Source organism: Equus caballus, chromosome 9 (genome assembly GCF_041296265.1).
Source record: "Equus caballus isolate H_3958 breed thoroughbred chromosome 9, TB-T2T, whole genome shotgun sequence".
In the NCBI taxonomy this organism is placed as follows: Eukaryota; Metazoa; Chordata; class Mammalia; order Perissodactyla; family Equidae; genus Equus; species Equus caballus.
In genome coordinates, this window is record NC_091692.1 from 66,650,995 (window position 1) to 66,672,439 (window position 21,445).

General features: G+C 32.5%; 1 protein-coding gene across 20 annotated transcripts in view; it reads left to right on the top strand.

Moving 5' to 3' along the window:
• Positions 1–21,445, top strand: part of OXR1 (oxidation resistance 1) — a 451,197-nt gene that overhangs the window by 413,506 nt on the left and 16,246 nt on the right. For 19 of the 20 annotated variants that reach the window (XM_070221675.1, XM_070221678.1, XM_070221676.1 and 16 more), the window contains 2 exons: positions 681–849; positions 4,084–4,246. In XM_070221675.1, the coding sequence (XP_070077776.1) occupies positions 681–849; positions 4,084–4,246 (332 nt within the window). Of the gene's footprint in view, positions 1–680; positions 850–4,083; positions 4,247–15,375; positions 15,638–21,445 lie in introns of those variants that run through there. The other variant, XM_070221695.1, reaches the window with a different exon arrangement.

Below are 21,445 nucleotides of genomic sequence, written 5' to 3' on the forward strand. Positions count from 1 at the left end.
CAGATTTCCTGACTATAGCTACGTACTTTTTCCTCCACAATATGCCACCTTCATAAGCTAATTAATGCCCAGATTCCTGAATTCAACCTATTGTCAAACCCTCAATATACCTTATATCAGCATGTCTGGTTGGAAGAGTTAGAGATAATTCAGCCTTAATAAACTGTCCAGGTGGCTGAATCTAGCATACTGTTAATTGTTTTATCATACCTTCATATGTATGTAAAAGTTTCAGAAACTTTGTAATTATTACAAATTTTTGTAACAACCATATTAAAGTAAACCTTTAAAAATTTTACAGACTTATTTAGATGTTAATCCCAGAAGGCTGATAAAGAATATATAGAGATTTATATATATATATATAATTACTTTGGCATGGTTGTTACAAAAAAATCTAACAAAAGAATTCCTGAAGCTTTCACATTTTTTCCTGATATCCTTGGATGTAATTTCATTTCATACCTTGGTTGTTAGTTCATTAGTCTTGCTGTACCTGTCACTCTACTTTTGATGGAAAAAATACAAGTTACTTAAGAAAATTGACTTAGATGAGTATCAGTAAATTGAAGTTATATCTGTAGTTATTTGTCCGAAGTTTGGAGGTAAACATTACTTAATCTATGTTATTTAAGCATGGTGTTACAGAATTGAAGAAACACTTTGTGTCTCAATTCTAGGTTCTGCACTTTTGAAAGAAAAGAGAAGGCATCGGTTACATAAGTTCCTATGTCTCAGAGTTGGAAAACCAATGAGGAAAACATTTGTATCTCAAGCAAGTGCAACAATGCAACAGTATGCACAGAGGGATAAGAAACATGAATACTGGTTTGCTGTTCCACAAGAAAGGTAAAAAAACAAACAACAACAAAAACTTGAAAATATTATTGAGATTCCTTGAATTAAAATTATTTTGTATATCACACCACCAGTGGCAAAGTACTTTTGAAATATATAGTTTATGATTAAAACCTGACATCAAATCTATTCAAAATCACTTAGCTCCTATTTTATACTCTTTAATTTACCCCATTTTTAATTTTATTCACCTTTGTGGTTTAATGCAAAAAATATGAATGTGTGACTAGTTTCAGTAGTAAAGAAACTTACTTAACATGTCTCAGAGCAAGAAGGTTCATTAAAATATTAACTGGTATGGCCCCTACTTCAAGGCACGTAATGATGTATACTTCCTTTTTTAAAATTTCCTCAAGTACTTATTGAATGCCTATATACATAACACTAAATTAGCTGCTAAAAGGATGTGGTCTTCAAACTGCTTTTTATACCCCCTACACAGTAAAGTTTTTCATCATAAGTTGAAGCAATTGTACAGGATGTTTGCCATCACTATATTGTAAATATTGACTTTTTAAGTTAAAGCTGTTACACTGATCTTTTCAATATATCCGGTAGAATCTAAACAGCATAAAAATTTACCCTCTACCGTTATGCCTTTCAAAACTACTTCAATGTGCTCTTCTATAATAGTTAGAATTTGTATCATTACTTTTCCTCTTTGAACTTATACCATTACACCTCCTCATAGAATCTTATTATAAGGTCCTATATTTTTATTCCCTATTGTATTTCCCTGCAGCAAATTGCACTTATATATCTGTGTATATTATTACTATTACATTTATTTTAAAATTTTTAGTGATATTTTTTGAAAATTTTGTCAAAATAGTAAAGGGTGGTCTAAGGTTTACCCTACTTGCAAGCTAAGAAGTCTGCCTCAGTTTGATGCATGCTGGCAGAAAACACAAGAGTATCAACAATAGCAGTAGTCAGAGTAGCAGCATCTTCATGAGTTCTTTGAGCCTCGTTTCCCGTAGTGTGATGTGAAGAAGGCCAGGTGACAGCTGCACGTGCCATGAGTTATATTACAGAAGAAGAACCATAAGTTTAGGAAACCTAAACTTTTTATAATGTACAGTAAGCGTGGTTACCCTTTGCTCCAGAAGGATACTACTTCAACCTTCTATGACTATGCTGTATTTCCTGTGCTAACATACTTAAAAGATAGTGCTGAACAAAGTACTCAAGACATGCAGAAATCCAAGAGGAAATTGTCTATTAACAACTACATTATTCCAAATGTTACTTAAATCCAGAAGAAAATTTTATTTTACTATTACAATTATTATTAATACACAGTTGATCAAAGTAACATAAATTATTACACATAAAAAATATAATATCATAGGAAATGACTTAATAAAATAGATGGGGCTTTCCTTCAGTTAGTTTATATCCCTTGATGAATATTGTTTATTGAAATCATGAGATAGGATTCAGCCCCTCAGCTCTGGCTCCTCCATTTTTTGTTTTAATAAGTACTGAGAAGTTTTGTTCACAGAAAAATATGAGACTGAAAAGAGTTTTATGAGAATGTGACTCCATTCTTTAAACATGTTTTTATTTATATTCCAAAAAATACTTAATCATCTTTCATTAAAATTATTTTTAGTAATCATCAGTGAACAACTCCTTTAAAAACTTCTTTAATTTTGTGGAAATCAATGAATTAGAAACCACCTGATATGCAAAAGGATTTATTAACCAGCCTTTAGAATCGTTTCCTTGTCTCAATGCCAACTTTGGGCAGCCTGGAAGTTTTTATAATTTAAGTTATGTACCATTGTAAAATTTTGCATGGGTGAGTCTATGCCCCTTTTTTTTAATAAAGTAGAAAAAGTGCTATAGTGAAGGCAGAGAACAGGAAATCTGTAAGATACCTTGACCACACTGTTCTCAGGCAGATTAGTATGAGTGAAGAGTAACATATGGGAGTAGAAGATAAAGAAATCGATTCCCTTAGGAGTATCTTAAGTGTCCGTTACCTCATGGAAAGTCTTTATATACTGCTCTGAAGACTGCTGCTTTCAGGGATATAATGATGAAATTCTTCTTCCTCCCTTTCCCATCCAAATACGCAGTACAATGTGTGCATTCAACAAAATGTGATTAGAGTAATCTAAAAATACGGTATGATTTGCATAATTCACAAATAACTGAAAGGCACAGAGCCAGATATTGACTTGCCAATGATATTGAGATGACAATGAAAAATTTAACTTATTATATCTTAGTTAAAACTAACAAAGATTTAGTTTTTCTCATTTCTGTTGGCTTTATTTTAATTTTTACATGGAATTTTCCATTTTAACGTCATTGCACCTTGGCTAATGTTCATTAAAAATTAGTTTTATTAAGATTTTGAACTTTATTGTATACATGTAATTTATGAACATTGCTGTTTTGGTAGAGGCAAATTGTCTAAAAGCTGAAACTTAACACCCCTTTAATATGTTAGCTGGCACATAAGAAACAACACTTTAAAAAAAAATCATTAAATTAGAAACGTAACTTCCAGAACTGTTGTTACTGAGTGGTGTATGTTAGTTGAGACTTTCGTACTCAATTTTTTGAAGTAAACAAAACATAGATATTTGAAATATGTATTTGACCCTCGAATGTTTTTACCAGGGATTTAATTATCTTTTTATAACAACAAATTTTACTGTAGTAAACAAAATTGAAAAGAGAACAAGAGATTTAAAAGATTAGATCATCTATCCCTGAATCACTAATACACTGTGTGTTCCTGGTATCATTTAAAAGTTAAACACATTAAATTTCTGTTAACTTGGAAAAATTCTATATAGTGTTCAGGTTTCAAAATAGGCAATTAGTAAATTGTTTACTTGTATTTTAGATAATTAGAACATTTTGGGAATGAGGTCAAAATTGTGGGTTCAGTTTCCCTTCCCATCATTAGTTTCTTTAAAGAGAAAAAAACATTACCATGGATAGCATGTGAACTAGTGAAAAGCATGCTAAGGAAAATCTTAATAGTTTTCTCAGAACAACTTGACAGAACACAGCCAAATAAATTTTTTTAAGTTAATGTCTTTCTGGTAGTGGGCTTTGTTATCTTTTTAAATAGAGCATAATGTATATTTTATGTACATTTTAAGTTTTCAAGTTTTGTCAAGATACTTAGCAAATATAATTTTGTAATTCTTGCTAACAGCACAGAATACTAGGTCTATTATTAATAGTCACTTGTTCTAACAGGACAGACCACTTATATGCCTTCTTCATTCAGTGGAGTCCAGAAATATATGCAGAAGATACTGGTGAATACACCAGAGAACCTGGATTTATAGTAGTAAAAAAGATTGAAGAATCTGAAACAAATGAGGATTCTACTAATGAAGCAGCAGCAAGAGAATGGGAGGTAAGGAGAAAAATGTGAAGATTTCATTCATCTTTTCACTTTGTGTGAATGTGTAGCTTTATGATAGAACAGGCAAAGTACGAGTGATCTTTGTACAAAAGAGTAATGTTTTTAAAGGTTCACTGTCCATATATATATATATATATATATATATATATATATATATATATGGGTGTGTGTGTGTTTTATTGAATAAATCTGGTTAGTAACTTTAGTTTATTACTATTTGTCATTTTCCTTTTGCTTTAAAATACTAGAGAAGCAACTTGTCAGCAATAAAATGACTTTTGAGTGCATTTTTGAATAATATTAATTGCTGTTATACTAATTTTCATTCGACTTTTTCAGATATGATTCATTTTAATATCTCCTGTATAGAGGAGGTTCAGCAGTTATTTAACATGTTCATAGAAATGAGCACTTATTTCTAAGTCCATATGCAAGCGTTATCTTGACATGAATTTAGCAATAATATAAGGGAAATAAGCCGATACTAATTTTACAAAGTAGTAAGAATTTTCTGTTCTCAAATTTACTGAACTTGTCCAAATGACCAAATTAACACTGGTTGACTTTTTATAACCTCTTTTAGATACATCCTTTAATATTGCATATCCTGTTATACATCTTTGTTTTGTGGGATTGATAGTGTGACAGTATCTGGTGGTTTTTCTGTTGTTGTTGCAATTGCCTGAATTAATTTCTTCTTGATGCATTAGAAAATATAGAGCAGATGCTAAAATGTGATAATAAATGGAATCAACTTTTGTTATCCATTTGGTGTTAATGTTTGTGGTTGTTTATGTGATTTTAATTTATTGTGCATGTGCTTAACATGTATAGTGATTGAAGGTATACATGGCATGTCTTTTGTTTAAAATGCAAACCTAATTTTGAGTGTGTCTAAGTCCACTCTGTGTCGTGTTTACACATCAGTTTCTACTGTAACTCCAATATAACGGAGGGAAAGAGGTAACATGTATTGAGCATTTATTTGGGACTTTTAGTACTTAAATTAACATCATTAATCTTCAGGCTGCCAGCTTTATTTGCAATAACCCCAAATTGGAAACAACCTGAATGCCCATCATCAGAAGAGTGGATAAATAAATTTTGGAATATTCATAAAATTCCAAGTAACATGGTAATAAAAAACAGACCTACTGGTACAGGCAACAGCATGAATGAGTCTCACAGATAATATGTTTAGTAAAAGAAGCCAAACTAGACATAAAAGAGTATATGCTGTAGAATTTCATTTCCATGAAGCTCAGAAGGGCAAAACTAGTCAAAAGTCCATCAGACTACCTGTTTCTGGGGGTTGAGGAGTTGGTTGGCTAGGGGCAGGAGGGAACCTTATTGAGTCCTGGAGGTGTTATATATTTTTTTCTGGGTGATTGTTACACTGGTGTTGTCATATGTAGAATAATCCCTATGTATTTAAAATTAACTTTAGGAAGCTTTTAAAATAACCCGGGTGACCAAAGATGTCTACCAGTATTAAGGTAGCAACAGTTGAAGATACCGTGGAAGGAGATGAAATAAAGTTTTTTAAAACTTCATTATCTAGCTAATACAGGATTTAGTGACAACTAGGTAATGGTGACATTTCTAACGTGAGTGGTAAGGTGGATGGCAATATATTCAATCAAGTAAGGGAATTGGGAGTTTTCTCTCTATTGGGGTTAGAGCACTTAACTTTGGAAATAATAGACTATTATTATTGATTATTTAACTAGTGACTATTTTGATTCAGAGGAACTGCCTCAATTCTTCTGGAGGACTCTGCAGGTTATAATTTCTAAAGGAAAAAATGTTTCCTCATCTGTTTTCAACCAGAATTGATTCAGATGAAAAGAAAATGGAAGAGAATTCTAATTCTAGAAACTTTTTGCTGCATTGTCTAGAAATTGTGCTGCACTGTCCAATATGGTAGCCATGCCACATGTGGTGAGTACTTGAAGTGTAGCTAGTGCAGCTAAGGAACTGAATTTTTTATTTTATTTAATTTTAATTAATTTAAATTTAAAAGCTGATACTTGATTCAGTAATTGGATAACTTAAATATGCTTGGAACAACTTGGATATATGAATCTTTTTCAACTATAAATTTCATGAAATGTAAATATGATCTAAATAAATCTAAATACAAGTAAGATCAGGTATTTCCTGTGAAAATTTAGTGTCTGAATTGAGATGTGCTATAGTGTAAAATAGACTGATTTCTATAGATACAGCAGCCACTAGCCTCATGTAGCTGTTGAGCACTTGGGATGTGGCTAGTCCAAATTAAGATATTCTGTAAATATAAATATACACTGGATTTTAAAAATTTAGAGTTGATGGGGCCAGCCCTGAGCTGAGTGAGCCCTGAGTGGTTAAGTTCACACCCTCCGCTTCGGCGGCCCAGGGTTTCGCTGATTCGGATCCTGGGCATGGACATGGCACCATTCATCAAGCCATGCTGAGACGGCATCCCACATGCCACAACTAGAAGGACCCACAACTAAAAATATGCAACTATGTTCCAGGGGGCTTTGGGGAGAAAAAGGAAAAAATAAAATCTTTAAAAATTTAGAGTTGAGAAAATATAAAATATCACTAATTTTATATCAGTTATGTTGAATTGATAACATTTTGGACATATTAGGTAAAATAAAATATATTGAAGTTTAACTTTTTTTTTCTTTTTTAATGTGGCTACTAGAAAATTTATGATTGCATATGTCCTGCATTGTATTTCTCTTATACAGTGCTAGTCTAGTGTCTTATGGTTACTAAGTGCCTAAAAAGTATTTTTTTCATCCAAAGTCCATTGTTCACTGTAGGGCTCACTCTTGGTGTTGTACTTTCAATGAGTTTGAACCAATAAATGTATAATGACATAAAAAATATTGTAAAAGTTAAAATAATGTTTTAAGAAAGGAATTTGGCTAGAGGACTTATATAAAATAAGAGTACTTTAAAATGTGTAGTGATATTTTGGGGGTTTTTTCCCACCTACCAGGGGAGAAGAGGTGACTTCGAATTTAGGATGAATTTATTATGGCAACCAACTTGAGCATCAGTCTGTTTGAGTAAAACTATCTGCTCTACTCACTTTTACTCTGCTTCAGTGGAGATCTTGATTATCCTGACTGTTATTTAGGCAGAAATATATTGCTGACTAGAGATTTATACATTAGGGAAACTTCTGCATACGGTAAACTTACCTTCACTTCCACTGCTCTTCTATTTGCCTCCTGTCCCTCTCCCTATGGAAGTGCCATGAGGGCAGGGTTTTGTCAGTTTCATACACTACTATGTCCTCAGCATTAAGAATGATGCAGGCATATAATTTATTCTCAATAAATATTTATTAGAGTAATGAATAAATTTGGGCATAGATTAATGTAGTATATAAAACTTCTACTCATCTTTCAAAATTGGTCCATATCATAAAATAAGTTCTTATGTCAGTTGTGGTAGATATTTTGTCATCAATAATATATATAATTTTGTACATTATATAATATATAATATAATATATAAAGTCCATAGACTCTGGAAGTTGGAATTAACTGACAGTCCAGCCTCTCTCATTTTACACTCTTCTTGGTTCTGCTTTAGCATATTCAGTGATAAGGAGTTTATTACCTCAAGGAGCAATAATTTACATTTTAGGACAATTCTGTTAGAAAGTTTTTTCTTACAATGAATTTAAAGAAACATACCTTTGTAGGTTTAACCCATTTGTCTTTGTTCTTTCTCCCAGTACACATGAATAACAACAAAATTTTCTATATCCTCTGATAAACTGGAAATATTTATCTTTCTTTTAAATCTTCTTCAGGATTATTTTCTCTGGTACTTCCACTGTTTACTCTTTTAACTCTTTCTAGATCCTGCAGTATCCCCATCATTACCTTAAAATGTTTCAAAAGATTTATAATTATGGCACCCCAAATTACTGAAATGTGGACTTGAGATAGCAAGAAAAATTCTGTGATATTTAAAATAATTTCAGTTCCAAAATATGCAAATTGAAAGTCAGTCCTATTGAAGATAATTAGAAAAGACTGGAATTTAACAATGAGAAATGGTGAGAAAAAGAAGGGAGAACGGAGAGATTTATATTTATATTGGAGATTTTTATATGATATATTTATATTGGAGATTTGTACAGTAAATTCCAGAGAGAGATGAGAGCAGCAGAAACCTATGTTTACTAAGAAAGAGAAAAGTTAGCTACATTTTAAGGTGATCAGGAGTAAGAGCCTTGATGATACATCAGAACTAAAATTGCTGAATATTGGGAGAAAGAATCAGGAATACTATGCATATAACTCAAGATGTGTGAGAGCTTGATATTCTTTAATATATGCACTTTATTGTTTTAGTTTAGTCAATATAAATATAGTTAATGTAAAACATCAGCTTGCTTCAACCTTGTGTTTTTTTTTTTTTTCTTCCAACTTTGTTTTTTTAGCCATATCTTAAGTTTCTAAATTATGAGTCTGCTAGTGAGAGTTTAATAATCTTACCTTGCATCTAACAAGGTACTGCTTATTGTAAAGTCTTTTCATCTGGTTATCTGCCAGTATCCAATGACAGGAAGTCAGTAGAGCATGTATAGTGAGGATGCTATTTGATATGGGGGCTTTGCAATTTTGTGAAAAATGTTATTTTTTGGTTTTTGATGGGGGTTGTTTGTATGGATATTTGCTGAAAAGGGAAATGCCCTAATACATTTCAACAAAGTGTCAGGAAGGTCCTGAGGTAAAGGTGGGGTAAGAGGCCTGTTGACACCTACTGTTTCCTGATGATAGTGCTTTGATTTGGTAAATATACAAAAATAGATCTTAATAATATAATGAATTTGCATATACCAATCACCAGTTTTATCAACTTATTTCATCTATAATCCCTTCTTTTCCTCAGTTGTTCACATTTCTTCAAATGTCATAAAAATGTGTAAAATACATGTAATGTGAATGTATTTTTACAGTTTGTTATTTGAATCAGATCCAGCTAAGGTCCAAGTGTTTCACTTAGTTAAAATGTCTCTTAAATCTCTGTAAATGAAGGTTCTCCCTCTGTTTCTTTGCTTTTCTTTTTTCCCTTGTAATTAGATTTTAAGAAATCAAATTTTTCTTGTAGGATTGCATCCTCACAGTGTTAACATATTCTTCTGCCTTGAATTTCTGATAAATTAATAGTTACATCTAGAGCAACCCATTTAATTATAGACTATCATCTTTATTTTACAGATAATTTCTCTAAACTTGTTTCTTATTTGGCTAAAATCCCCATAGTAGTAAATCATAGTGGTGAATATGCAGTTTAGAGCCTATACTCTTTCCACCACACCAAATTCTTAACCTTGGCAGAACCTTTGAATCATCAAGGAGAACTTTCAAAAGTCTTATTGTTCACAGTTATCTCAGACCAATTAAATCAGAATCACTGGGGTGGGACCTAGTTATCAGTATTCTTGAAAGTTCTTCAGGCAGTTGCATTGCACAGTAGAGGTGGAAAAACCACTATACTATCCTATGCCACCACTTCTGGTGTTGCATTAAATGTATACAATGCTAAGACTATGAAAGATTCTTTCACACAATATTGATCATAATATAGTTTAATTTTCAAGTTTGTCATGCAAGTTACATTGTATAAAATGTTTTTCAAAATATTCCGTTTATTTTTGGTGTTAAATCTGCACACCAAAAACATAAATTTGGTTCACCATGGAGAAGTTTTCTTTAATCACTTTGTGCCTTGATTTTTAAAAACATCTTTTGTTATCAATAGCAGGCATGCTGATAGAATTACTTAAGGCTTAACTCCCTTACATACCAAAGGACTCCTATCATGTTGTGTGCTCAGAGGCACTACCAGGAGAGGGAAATCAAGAAACATACCAGGCTAGAAGTCATTGATCTGCACCTCTTGAACTTGTCCATCAAATGCCCTTTAAAGTTTGATGTACTTGACAAGTACCCAGGAGTCCAATGGTATGGTCTAAAGCAGTGGCCACCACAATAAGCCTGAAATATTTTTGAAGCCTGTGTGAAGATTCATGTGAATTTTGCATTGATCTTCTTAATTTATCTGAAGTAATATGAAAAGAATTTTTTAAATTCCTTATCATTAAGTAAAAATGATGCTATGGCAATACAAGTCAGTTTTATTCTGTCACCAGATACCATGAAACATTAATGCACCCCTTGGACTCTATCACCCTCAACCCCAAGTACCACCTTCAAGGAACTCTCTACTAGAATCCTGAAAGTTTTAGGTTTCAAGGTGTCACATGTGTTAAGTGTGCCAATCTCGCCCCTTAATGACACAGGCCTCAAAAGTGGAGCTTTTTAAGCTAAAATTGGTTGTTGTCTCACTTCCTTTGAGTTGATTTTCACGCCTTTTGGGATAAGAACTGGCGGAAAAAGTTTTCCATTTTTTTCTCTAGAGTTACTTTTATACCACTTGTGGTTCAGTGTCTCTCATACCCCAGACTTACTAATTAAAACACCTAGTGCTCCTAGGATGATAAAAACAACTAAGAAATTGACTTCGTTAAATTAGCTTTAATTAATTTATTTAGAAGTTCACCTCTCAAGTTTAATCTTGTTCATTAAATTTAAAAATATGAGTTTACTGAGGTTATATGTCAATTATTATACGACGTTTTAACATTTTTTATTTTAAAAGTAATAACTGGTGTTAGAAGAAAATTGCTTTGGTTTACTCCATACTTCTCACCCTTGCAGAAGTATTGATAGAAGCATGTTGCATTTGATTTCTGGTTTCTGAGCTGATGTTCATTTTCAGGTGCTTGACATTACTCACATTTTCCCAAACAAACAAACAAAGCTTAGGTTATTCATTTAAGTGTAAGTGTAAATGTAAATATGATGACAGCTTAGTATATAAACCTGTGCAAACATTTTATAATTACTCAAAATATTTTAGAATCCTCTTTCTGGCTTAGATAATTTTTAAATCATTTATAGAATCTTCCCATTTTGACATTAATTTCTAGTGTTCTTCATTTTAATTATATCAATTTAAAATATTTACCTAATCTTAGCATTTTAGGCATAAAATTTATCATATTATATCCTTACTGGATTTGATTTTCCACTAGTATGTGATGATCATCATGTGCAGTCAGTCCTGTTTTCTTAATTGTCATCAATTAAGTAGAGTTATTGCCTTTGTTGTCTTTAGGTTTCTCAGAGAAGATTTTTCTGACAATTTGGTATTGCTGCAACTTCTAAAAGGCAGCAGTACCAGTATCATTAACCAAACCAATTGTGTGTTTAATACTTTATTTCTTAAGCTGCCAGATAATGAGTATTCTGGTGTTTATTTTATTAAACATATGTTTTTTTATTTTTAATTAAAGCACAAGTAATGCCAAAATTAAAATTGAGTCAATATATAAAACAAAAACATTCCTGCTCTCTTCTCAGCCTAGCCAGCAAAATTTATACGGAATTGATTTTATTCAAAAGGATGTCTTATATCTAAGTCACTAAATAGAGGTCACCTTTTTAGATAAAGACAATTAAAGAAAAATATACTTTCTTTTTAAATTGATCCAATCACATAGTATTACAAATCATAACTCCAGAAGAAATTCAATAAATTTGAAAAAGGTAAAAATCAAAAGCATTAAAAACAATTAGAATTTATGAGTTAATGCAAGTTGTCTTATATAATATTTCTATATCGAGTATTGTTTAAACCACTTTATTGAGGTATGATTGACATACAAAAAGCTGTGCATATTTACTGTATAAAACTTGATGAGGTCAGAAACAAATATACATCCATGAAACCATCACCACAATCTGTGCCATAAACATATCCATCATCTTCAAAAGTTTCTTCTCACCTTCTTTATTATTATTATTTTGTAATAAGAACACTTAACATAAGATCTACCCTCTTAGCAAATTTTCAAGTATAAAATACAGTATTATTGTAGGCACTGTACTGTAGACTAGATCTCTGGTTCTAGAATCATGCCTAATACAATCTGTTTTGACTACTAATAATGTTAACTTAGGATGTTATATACCTCAGGGAAGTTTTGAACCAATACTTTGCTACCCTGTTAACGTTTTTCCTCAGTTCCTAACCAGAAGTTTTAGGCTATAAAATTTCCATTAAAAATCTAAAATGTTATTTAATATGCATTGCAAGAAGAGATGGAGAGGATGAATGACAGACTTGTTTATGATTTTAAACATTAAAAATTACTTCTAAACTGTTACTTTAAATATTGGGTAGGGTAGATTATATATTATTGGTTCTAGTGGACCATTCCCAACTCAGAGGAAATCAGCTATGAGGTAATTCAATATGGGATTCTACTTTCTTGAATCCCAATAAAGAAAGTAGAGGAGAAAAGATTATTAAGTTGAATATCTGAATTATGAGAGCATAAACTGGTTATGTTTTTAAAAGTGCTTCATTTTATAGTCTGTCATTTTACACTAATGATAAATTGACATCTGCTTCAAGCTCTGCAATGTCTAGACAAATTTAAATGATCTAGCATTATGTTTTCTAAACACTATGAAAAAAAGAAAGGGCAGGAAGGAGATTTACTGAGCTCATTTTATGTCTGCTCGATAGTGTGTTTTTTAATTAGGAAGCATTTGGCTTCAAGAAACAGAAAACCACACTCAAAATAGCTTAAACCAGTTGCTTTTCTTTTTTTTTTAATTCAAGTATAATCAACATACTTAGTTTCAGATGTGCAACATAATGATTTGGTATTTATATGTTGTGAAATGATCACAATAAATCTAGTTAACATTAGTCACCATACATAGTTAAGAAAATTTTTTTTCCTGTAATGAGGACTTTTAAGATTACTCTCTTAGCAACTTTCAAATATGTAATACAATTTCTAAATGGTAGTCACCATGCTATACATTACATGCCCAGGACTTATTGTGTAACTGGAATTTTTTTTGCCTTTTGCCTACCCACAACCTCCTGCTTCTGGCAATCACCACCCTGTTCTCTGTATCTGTGAGCTTGGTTTTGTTGCTGCCGTTTTTGTTTTAAATTCCACATGAAAGTGAGATCATATGGTATTTGTCTTTCTCTGTCTGACTTATTTCACTTAGCATAATGCCCTCAAGATCTATCTATGTTGTTGTGAAAGGCAAGATTTCATTCCTTTTAATGGTTGAATAGTATTCCATTGTGTGTATTTGTGTATGTATGTATGTATACACACCCCACATCTTGTTTAGCATTCATCTGTTGCAGGACACCTAGGTTGTTTCCTTATCTTAGCTATTGTAAATAATGCTGCAGTGAACATAGGGATGCGCATATCTTTTGGAATTGGTGTTTCTCTTTTCTTTGGATAAACACCCAGAACTGGAATTGCTGGATCATATCGTAGTTCTATTTTGAAGTTTTATGAGGAATCTCCATACTGTTTTCCATAGTGGCTGCACCAATTTACATTCTCATCAATATTGCACGAGGATTCCTTTTATCCACATCCTTGCCAACACTTGTTTTATTTCTTGTCTTTTTGATAATAGCCATTCTAACAAGTGTGAGGTGATATCTCATTGTGGTTTAGTTGTTTTTCAAAGTATGGTCCTCAAAATGTCAGCAGCAGCAGCATCTTGGAATTTGTTAAAAGTGCACATTCTCATGCCCCATTTCAGTCAGCTTAGTCAGGAACTGGTTTTGGAGCCTAGCATTCTGTTTTAACAAACGCTCCAGGTGATTCTGATGCACACTAAAATTTGAGAGCCACTGGTTTAGATCTGTAAAGATCCATCCTGTCCAGGCATGGAGCCAGCCTTCTCAGAGCGCTTGGCTGAAAAGATACCTAAGCAAAATCAAAGCTGTATTAGGAAGAAGGTATGGGGATGGATGTTGAGTAGACAACCAACAGAATAGGCTATCCTGTGCTTGGTGTGTGTGTGTTTTAAAAAATCTCATTTAAACTGCATTTTGGTACACATGAAATATTTTTAATTTTAGGAAATCTGGCTGGAAGTAACGATAGGTTTTTAAAATGGCACCCCAATACCACCAAGTTATGTAATGTTGGTGTGTGTAGGGGAAGTGCAATGACTGGGGGAAGAGTGACCACAGTGCACTATATAATAGGACTTTGTGTATACTAAGGCTGGCATGGAAATGGTTATAGTGTGCCTATGAGGGACTTTGGGAGACAGATCTTAGGGTAAGTGTGATGGCACTGGTTGAGGAGATGAGGCAGGTGGCTGGTATGTATGGGAGGGAGGATGTTCAGTGTGGGGTGTGCTATGTCCTGTACATGTACATGCTGGAATGTGGAGGTGTGGGTGTGGTACAGTGTTGTGAGTACTAGAAAGGTGGGGAATGTGTGTGTGAAGGGTAGCATTGTGTGTACACATTTTTATGTGTACACAAAATAAGGTAAAGGAATAGGAGCAGGTTTAGCTTAAGATGGAAGAAATATTCAGGTGTACTATTATGGCATTGGTATTGTAGTTAAAATTGAGCTGTAGATAATTTTAGTTTATAGCTGTAATAATATTTAATCTTAAAAATTCACTTCTTTGGTTATATGCAGCATACCACTGGTTAGTGAAGTACACGTAAGCATAGTAAATATAAGTACCTTTTTAAGAAACTAGATTCTAGGAAATGCAGTTTAAAAATGTACTGTGTAACAGGCAAAGGAATTTTCAGATCACTTTGAATATTTCTTTAGGATTTATTTGTAGTAAATTGGCTTTGTTTTTACATAGTCTTTCTATAAGATTTGAGGATGAAGGGTCTTCAAAAGATGTCTTATTGCTTAAAAAATGCTCACATAAAAGATGAAATTTTATAGGATTCTTAGATGAAAGTAAAGAACAGAATTTATGACTGTATGAGCAAACAACAAAATGTTAATTGAAATCATTTGTGTACTTTGGGAGGGACTCTGGAAACTGTACTAATTACTTTTTTATGACTAAGATATTTTTAGTATATTTCTTAGTAAATTGGTGTTTGTAAATAAATGCTCTGTGTCTTTAAACTTTTGAGCCCTTTCTTTGCACATTTGGGTACAGTGCAACCAAACTTAAACATGGGAAACCCTCTCTTCCCTCCCCAGCTTTACAGTCTCCACTCAGGACTATCTTTGCAATGGATACTACTTAGTGATTAGCTCTCTGTCTTGTCAATCAAATCTTTGTCTCTAGCAAACTGTTTTGTCACTGTAGTAGGGCTCTTGTGCTGGAAATTTATCTGTGACAGAGGAAGAATGCTTTTTAAAACAGTTCTTACGAGATTTGATGTAACTTAATTTGCCCTGGAAAGGAAATGTCTCGTCTCTGGTATGGGAAAAAAGGGAGAAGACATCAACCAATTAATCATAAATATACTCTGGTAAATCTTAGTCAGTGATTTCAATATCTATATTTACTAGTCTTTTTATGGTGACATTATGCAAAATTATACAATTTCTGAAAGTTTAAACATAGAGAATATTTATAGAATACAAAATTGTATGATTACAGAAAAGTACTTTTAAATTATTTCTGCTAATCCTAAATATCTTCAAAAAAGGAAATGAATAAGGGACTGTAATTTTGTTTTGTAAAAATGTTTTGGTTTTCCTATTCTACATCAACAGGAAGTTACCAAATCTTTATTGCTGCCTTCATTTTTTATTTCAGCTTAACTTTGTAGGAAATATTCAGAATCTTTTTCTTGCTTAAAAATAAATTAAGTAGATCAATGAGTAAATTAACTTTAATTTTTATTGACTGCATCCCAAACTAGAGACATTTATAATAGTGTGTATTAAGACTATTTTAGCAATCTGAGAAGAGGCTTTTTTAAGCTTCCAAAAAATTTCAAGTAGTGGTACCTAATACAAAACTTTAAAGATGTTCTAGTAAATAAAAATCTTAGCCAACTTAGTATTTTAAGAATCTTAGTTATTTTTCAGTATAAATGTGTGCATTATTTGTTAAAAAATGTATTGCCACTTGTTCTTTCTGTGATATTTCAGGATTATATCTTGCCTTATGAATATTAATTTTATTTTTACTTTGACTGCAGGTGATTTAAATAAGGCTAGATATATACTTAGAACCAGGAGTGACTTTGGAAGATGCCTCTAAACATCTTGCCACCCCTAAGTGTTAAGCGTGTAAAAATATGAAAATGATTTCAATTGATATTATTTTTAATTGGGGCTTGAGAGTACTTTGTTACATCTTTTTATACAAGTTGAATAATTTCAAGTATTTCTTTATGTGATACAGCAGCACAGAGGAGTTTAGGCATCTGAAATGATTGAATTTGTTAAAATTGTCATCAGATTTATCAGAATAGCCAGTTAACGTAGGTTTTTCTTTTTAAACCAAGAACAGTGAAGCTATTTATGTATTTTTTGATTTACACTTCAAATAAACGTTGATCATTAGTTTGCTAAGACTTTAATACAGTTTAATTTATTACAAATACAGACAAAATAAATTGTGAACGTTTTGAGCTTTATAGGTCATTATAATGCGCATCACACACTTAACAACACTCACCAATTCCTATTCAGCCTTATAGGAAGCTGTTAGGTGACTTTGTCAGATGTAAAAGCATACTTCTCACTGGTCTTCAGCTCTGCCCATGCATATAGTTTATATATATCAGTTCATTTAACCTTCATAATAACCTTGCAGAGTCAGTAGTCTTACTCCCAATTTTAAAGATGAGGAAACAGGTATGGAGTGGTATTGAAACTAAGCTGTCATGGAGCACAGAGACAGCTTAATCCCAGGACGTTCTTTACCTCACCAGGATGCCTTTAAAGAGTTTTCCAAAATAGTACAATACAGTATGATGTGTTTAGATGTGTAGACAAGCTCAGGGCCCAGTTTTCTAGCTGTTTTCCTTGCTTTAGAGTAGATATCATAGGAGCTGTAGAGCAGGAGAAAGGCTTAGGAAACTAAGGATAGCAGTTCTTTTACTCATTTTGTAGATTGAGATTCCCGATAAGATTTTGCCTCAAAAGGGGCTCTTCTGCTTTAAAAGTGAAAACAGAAAATGATTCCTCTAAGAGAATAGCAAATATTTTAGAACAAATAAAATTTCTCATATTGGGACTTTGTATTTTGTAGCTTTTTACAGTTCTTCATATCTTTACTCAACTGCTTAGTAGAATGATATCAATAGACCTGAGTGATGAACTGTCTTAGAACTAGTACTAATATGGCCATACATTTATGTAAACCAGGACAATTTTCTAAATGCTCATGTATGTAGTATCGTATTTGACCTTACAGTAATCCTGTGTGTTAACCAGAGATAGATTATTTTCATTTTATAAAATAAATTAATTTAAGGCTCAAAGACATTAATAACTAATAGGTAGAATACACTCCAAAATACATGGAATGAAGTTAAAAATTTGCCAGTTAGCTTCAGTGAGAACCATATTCATCAAGTGTGCTTAACTTTTATTTTTTCTTTATGTTTTTAAGCCTGTTTTAGAGTTTATTCTGACAAACAATATAAACTTTAATCTCTAATCATTTACTTGAAGCTGTTTATGTATTTGATATACCCGTATACTATATCCTGAATTTTAGTGTCTGTCAATAAATTGTAATTTGCTTGAAAGTTATAAGCCTATTTTATAATAAGGATTTAGGCTTAATCAGATTAAAATGAGAAATCATTAAATAGCAGCATTGTTTTATCTCCACCAATACTTCACCAATTTAGTCACCTTTTTTTTTTTAATTTAGACCATCATATATGACAAGATGGATTTTTTTTTTGGTATTTTAGGCTTCCATGTGTGAAAACACAGGAGAAAAGCTCCTATGATGAATTATTTACATCTGTGCAAGAATTAGCTCACGGGTTGAATTTTAAGAACTAATTTAAATGTAAAAATCTTTCCAGTGATCTCAGCTCAAGATAATAATTATAATAATCATAAAAATAATTACTTATACTGTGTACTTCTTATTACACTGTGTATTATTCTAAACACTTAACGTGAGTTATTTTATTTAATCCTCAGGCTGTGAAATATTGCTACTGTTATCTCCATTTTACAAAACGGAGACATTTAGCATTCATACTGCAATCAGTAAGGGTCAGAGCTGTGGTTTGAATCCAGGCATTCTGGCTCTGGCTGTGCCCTTAGATTCTTTGGTATACTTATTCTCAAAATCTTCAGAATATAACTATGAGAAGAGAATTAACATTTATTTTGTACATTTAACGCATCAGTATTTTGTATATGTCTTACACATATTATCATAAATTCCTCATAGAGTGCTTAAAGTATGATTATTATTTCCCTTTGAAAGACCAGAATGGAGAGATTAAAGCTGGTTGCTCAAGTTCACAAAACTAATAAAAAGCAGAATTGGAATTACGACAGAGGTCTAAACCCAAACCCAGTATTCTTTCTGCTATACTGTTTGCCTACCTATAGTATATAGTCACAGGAAGTTTATTACCTAGTGTTTATGTATGCCTTATTGTATGTAAAACATCTTCTGCTTTCCAGTCACAGCATAATTTGAAAGAGGGCATATACACATATATTCAATGTAGATTTTTTTTTTTATTTATTTGACCTAGTAGTTGAAAAGTGCATTTATTACATATGCAGGTTATGAGGCATAATAATAAAATGAACATCTATGATCGCACTACCTGACTTAAGAACTAGAACGTTACCAAGGCAGTTGCCTCAGCCTGTGTGTTCTTTCTCTGTCGTATCTCATGTCTCCCCCAAATTGGTAACCACTTCCCTGAATTTTGTGTTTATCATTTCTCGGCTTTTTTTTTAATTGATAGATTTTATTTCTTAGAGTAATTTTAGGTTTACAGAAAAATTTAAAGTACAGAGAGTTCCCATATACCCCCTTTGCCCCTGAACACAGTACCTCTATTATTCACATCTTGTATTATAGTTATTCACATCTTGTGTTACATTTTGTGAACTAATATATTATTATCACCCAAAGTCCTAAGTTTAACATTAGGGTTTATTCTTTGTGTTGTACATTCTGTGGAATGACTTGTGTATACTACTACAGGATGATACACTATTGTTTCACTGCCCTAAAAATTCCCAGTGTTCAGTCTGTTCATCCCTCCTTCCCTCCACCTGAACACCCAGTAATCACTGATCTTTTTACTGTTTCTATAGTTTTGCCTTTTCACAGTATCATATAGTTGGAATCATACAGTATGTAGCCTTTTCAGATTGACTTGTTTCACTTAGTAAGATGCATTTAATTTTCCTCCCTGTCTTTTCATGCCGTGTTAACTCATTTCTTTTTAATGCTGACTTTTTAATATTCCATTGTCTGGATGTGCCACAGTTTATCCATTCACTTATTGAAGGACGTCATGGTTACTTCCAAGTTTTGACACTTATAATAAAAAGCTGTTATATACATTCATGTGCAGATTTTCCGTGGACATAAATTTTCAGTTCATTTGGGTAAATACCAAGTATCGCCATGCTGGATCATATGATAAGAGTGTTTAGTTTTGTAAGAAACTACCAAACTGTTTTCCAAAGTGACTGTATCAACAATGAATGAGAGTTCCTGTTGCTCCACATCCTCACTAGCAATTGATGTTGTTAGTGCTTTGGATTTTAGCCATTCTAAATAGGTATCCAGTGATATCCATTGTTATTTTAATTAGTATTTCCTTGAGGACATAATATTGAGCATCTTTTAATATTCTTAGTTGCCGTCTGTATATCTTCTTTGTTGAGTTGTCTGTTCAGATCTTTAGTTCATGTTTTAATTATGTTGTTTATTTTGTTATTGTTGGGTTTTAAGAGTTCTTCATATATTTTGGATAACATTTATCGGATATGTATTTTGCAAAGATTTTCTCTGAGTCGGTGGCTTGTTTTCTCATTCTCTTGACAATGTCTGCCACAGAGCAGATATTTTTTAATTTTAGTGAAATCCAACTTATTTTTTCTTTCCTGGATCCTGGTTTTTGGTGTTCTATCTAAAAAAGCATCTTCAATCCCAAGGTCACCTAGATTTTTTCCTGTGTTGTCTTCTAGGAGTTTTATAGTTTTGTGTTTTACATTTGGGTCTATGATCTATTCTGAGTTAACTTTTTTGAAAAGTGTAAGGGCTTTGTCTAAATTAACTTTTTTGTATGTGAATGTCAGTTGTTTCAGCACTATTTAGCAAAAGACTATCCATTCTCCATTGAGTTATCTTTGCTTCTTTGTCGAAAATCAATTGACTGTATTTGTGAGTCTGTTTCTGGGTGCTCCATTCCATTGATCTATTTGTCTGTTCTTTTGCCAATATAGACTGTCTCGATTACTGTAGCTTTATAGTAAGTCTTGAAGTCGAGTAGTGTCAGTCCTCAAATTTTGTTCTTTTCCCTCATTCGTGTGCTGGCATTGGGATCTTTCCATGTAAACTGTAAATAATCAGTTTGCCCACATCCAAAAAGTAACCTGGGTGGAATTTTTATTGGAATTATGTCGAATAGTAGACCAAGTTGGGAAGAACTGATATCTTGACAATATCTTTTTGTCTATATCTTTGAACATGGAATATCTCTCAATTTATTTAAATCTTCTTTGATTTCTTTCATCAGAATTTTGCACTTTTCTTCATGTGGATCTTGTATACATTTTGTTAGATTTATACCTAAGTATTTCACTTTTTGGTACTAATATAAATAGTGTTGCTTTACATTTTAAATTCCAAGTTTTCTTTCTTTTTGCTTTTTCTATTGAGGAAGATTGGCCCTGAGCTAACATCTCTTGCCAATCTTCCTCTTTTTGCTTGAGGAAGATTGTCCTTCTGTGGCAATCTTCCTCTATTTTGTATCTGGGATGCCACCACAGCATGGCTTGATGAGTGGTGTGTAGGTCCACCTCCAGGATCCAAACCCACAAACCCTGGGCTGCCAAGCAGAGTGCATGTAACCACTACACCACTGGGCCAGCCCCTCTAATTCCAGTTTTTGATTGCTGATGTATAGGAAAGCAGTTGACTCTTGTATATTAACCTTGTATACTGCACACCTACTATGCTCACTTATTAATTCCAATAGATTTTGGTGGTTTCTTTAGAATTTTCTCTATAGACAATAATGTCATCTGCTAACACAGTTTTATTTCATCCTTCCTAGTCTGTATACCTTTTATTTCCTTTTCTTGTCTGACTGTGTTAGCTA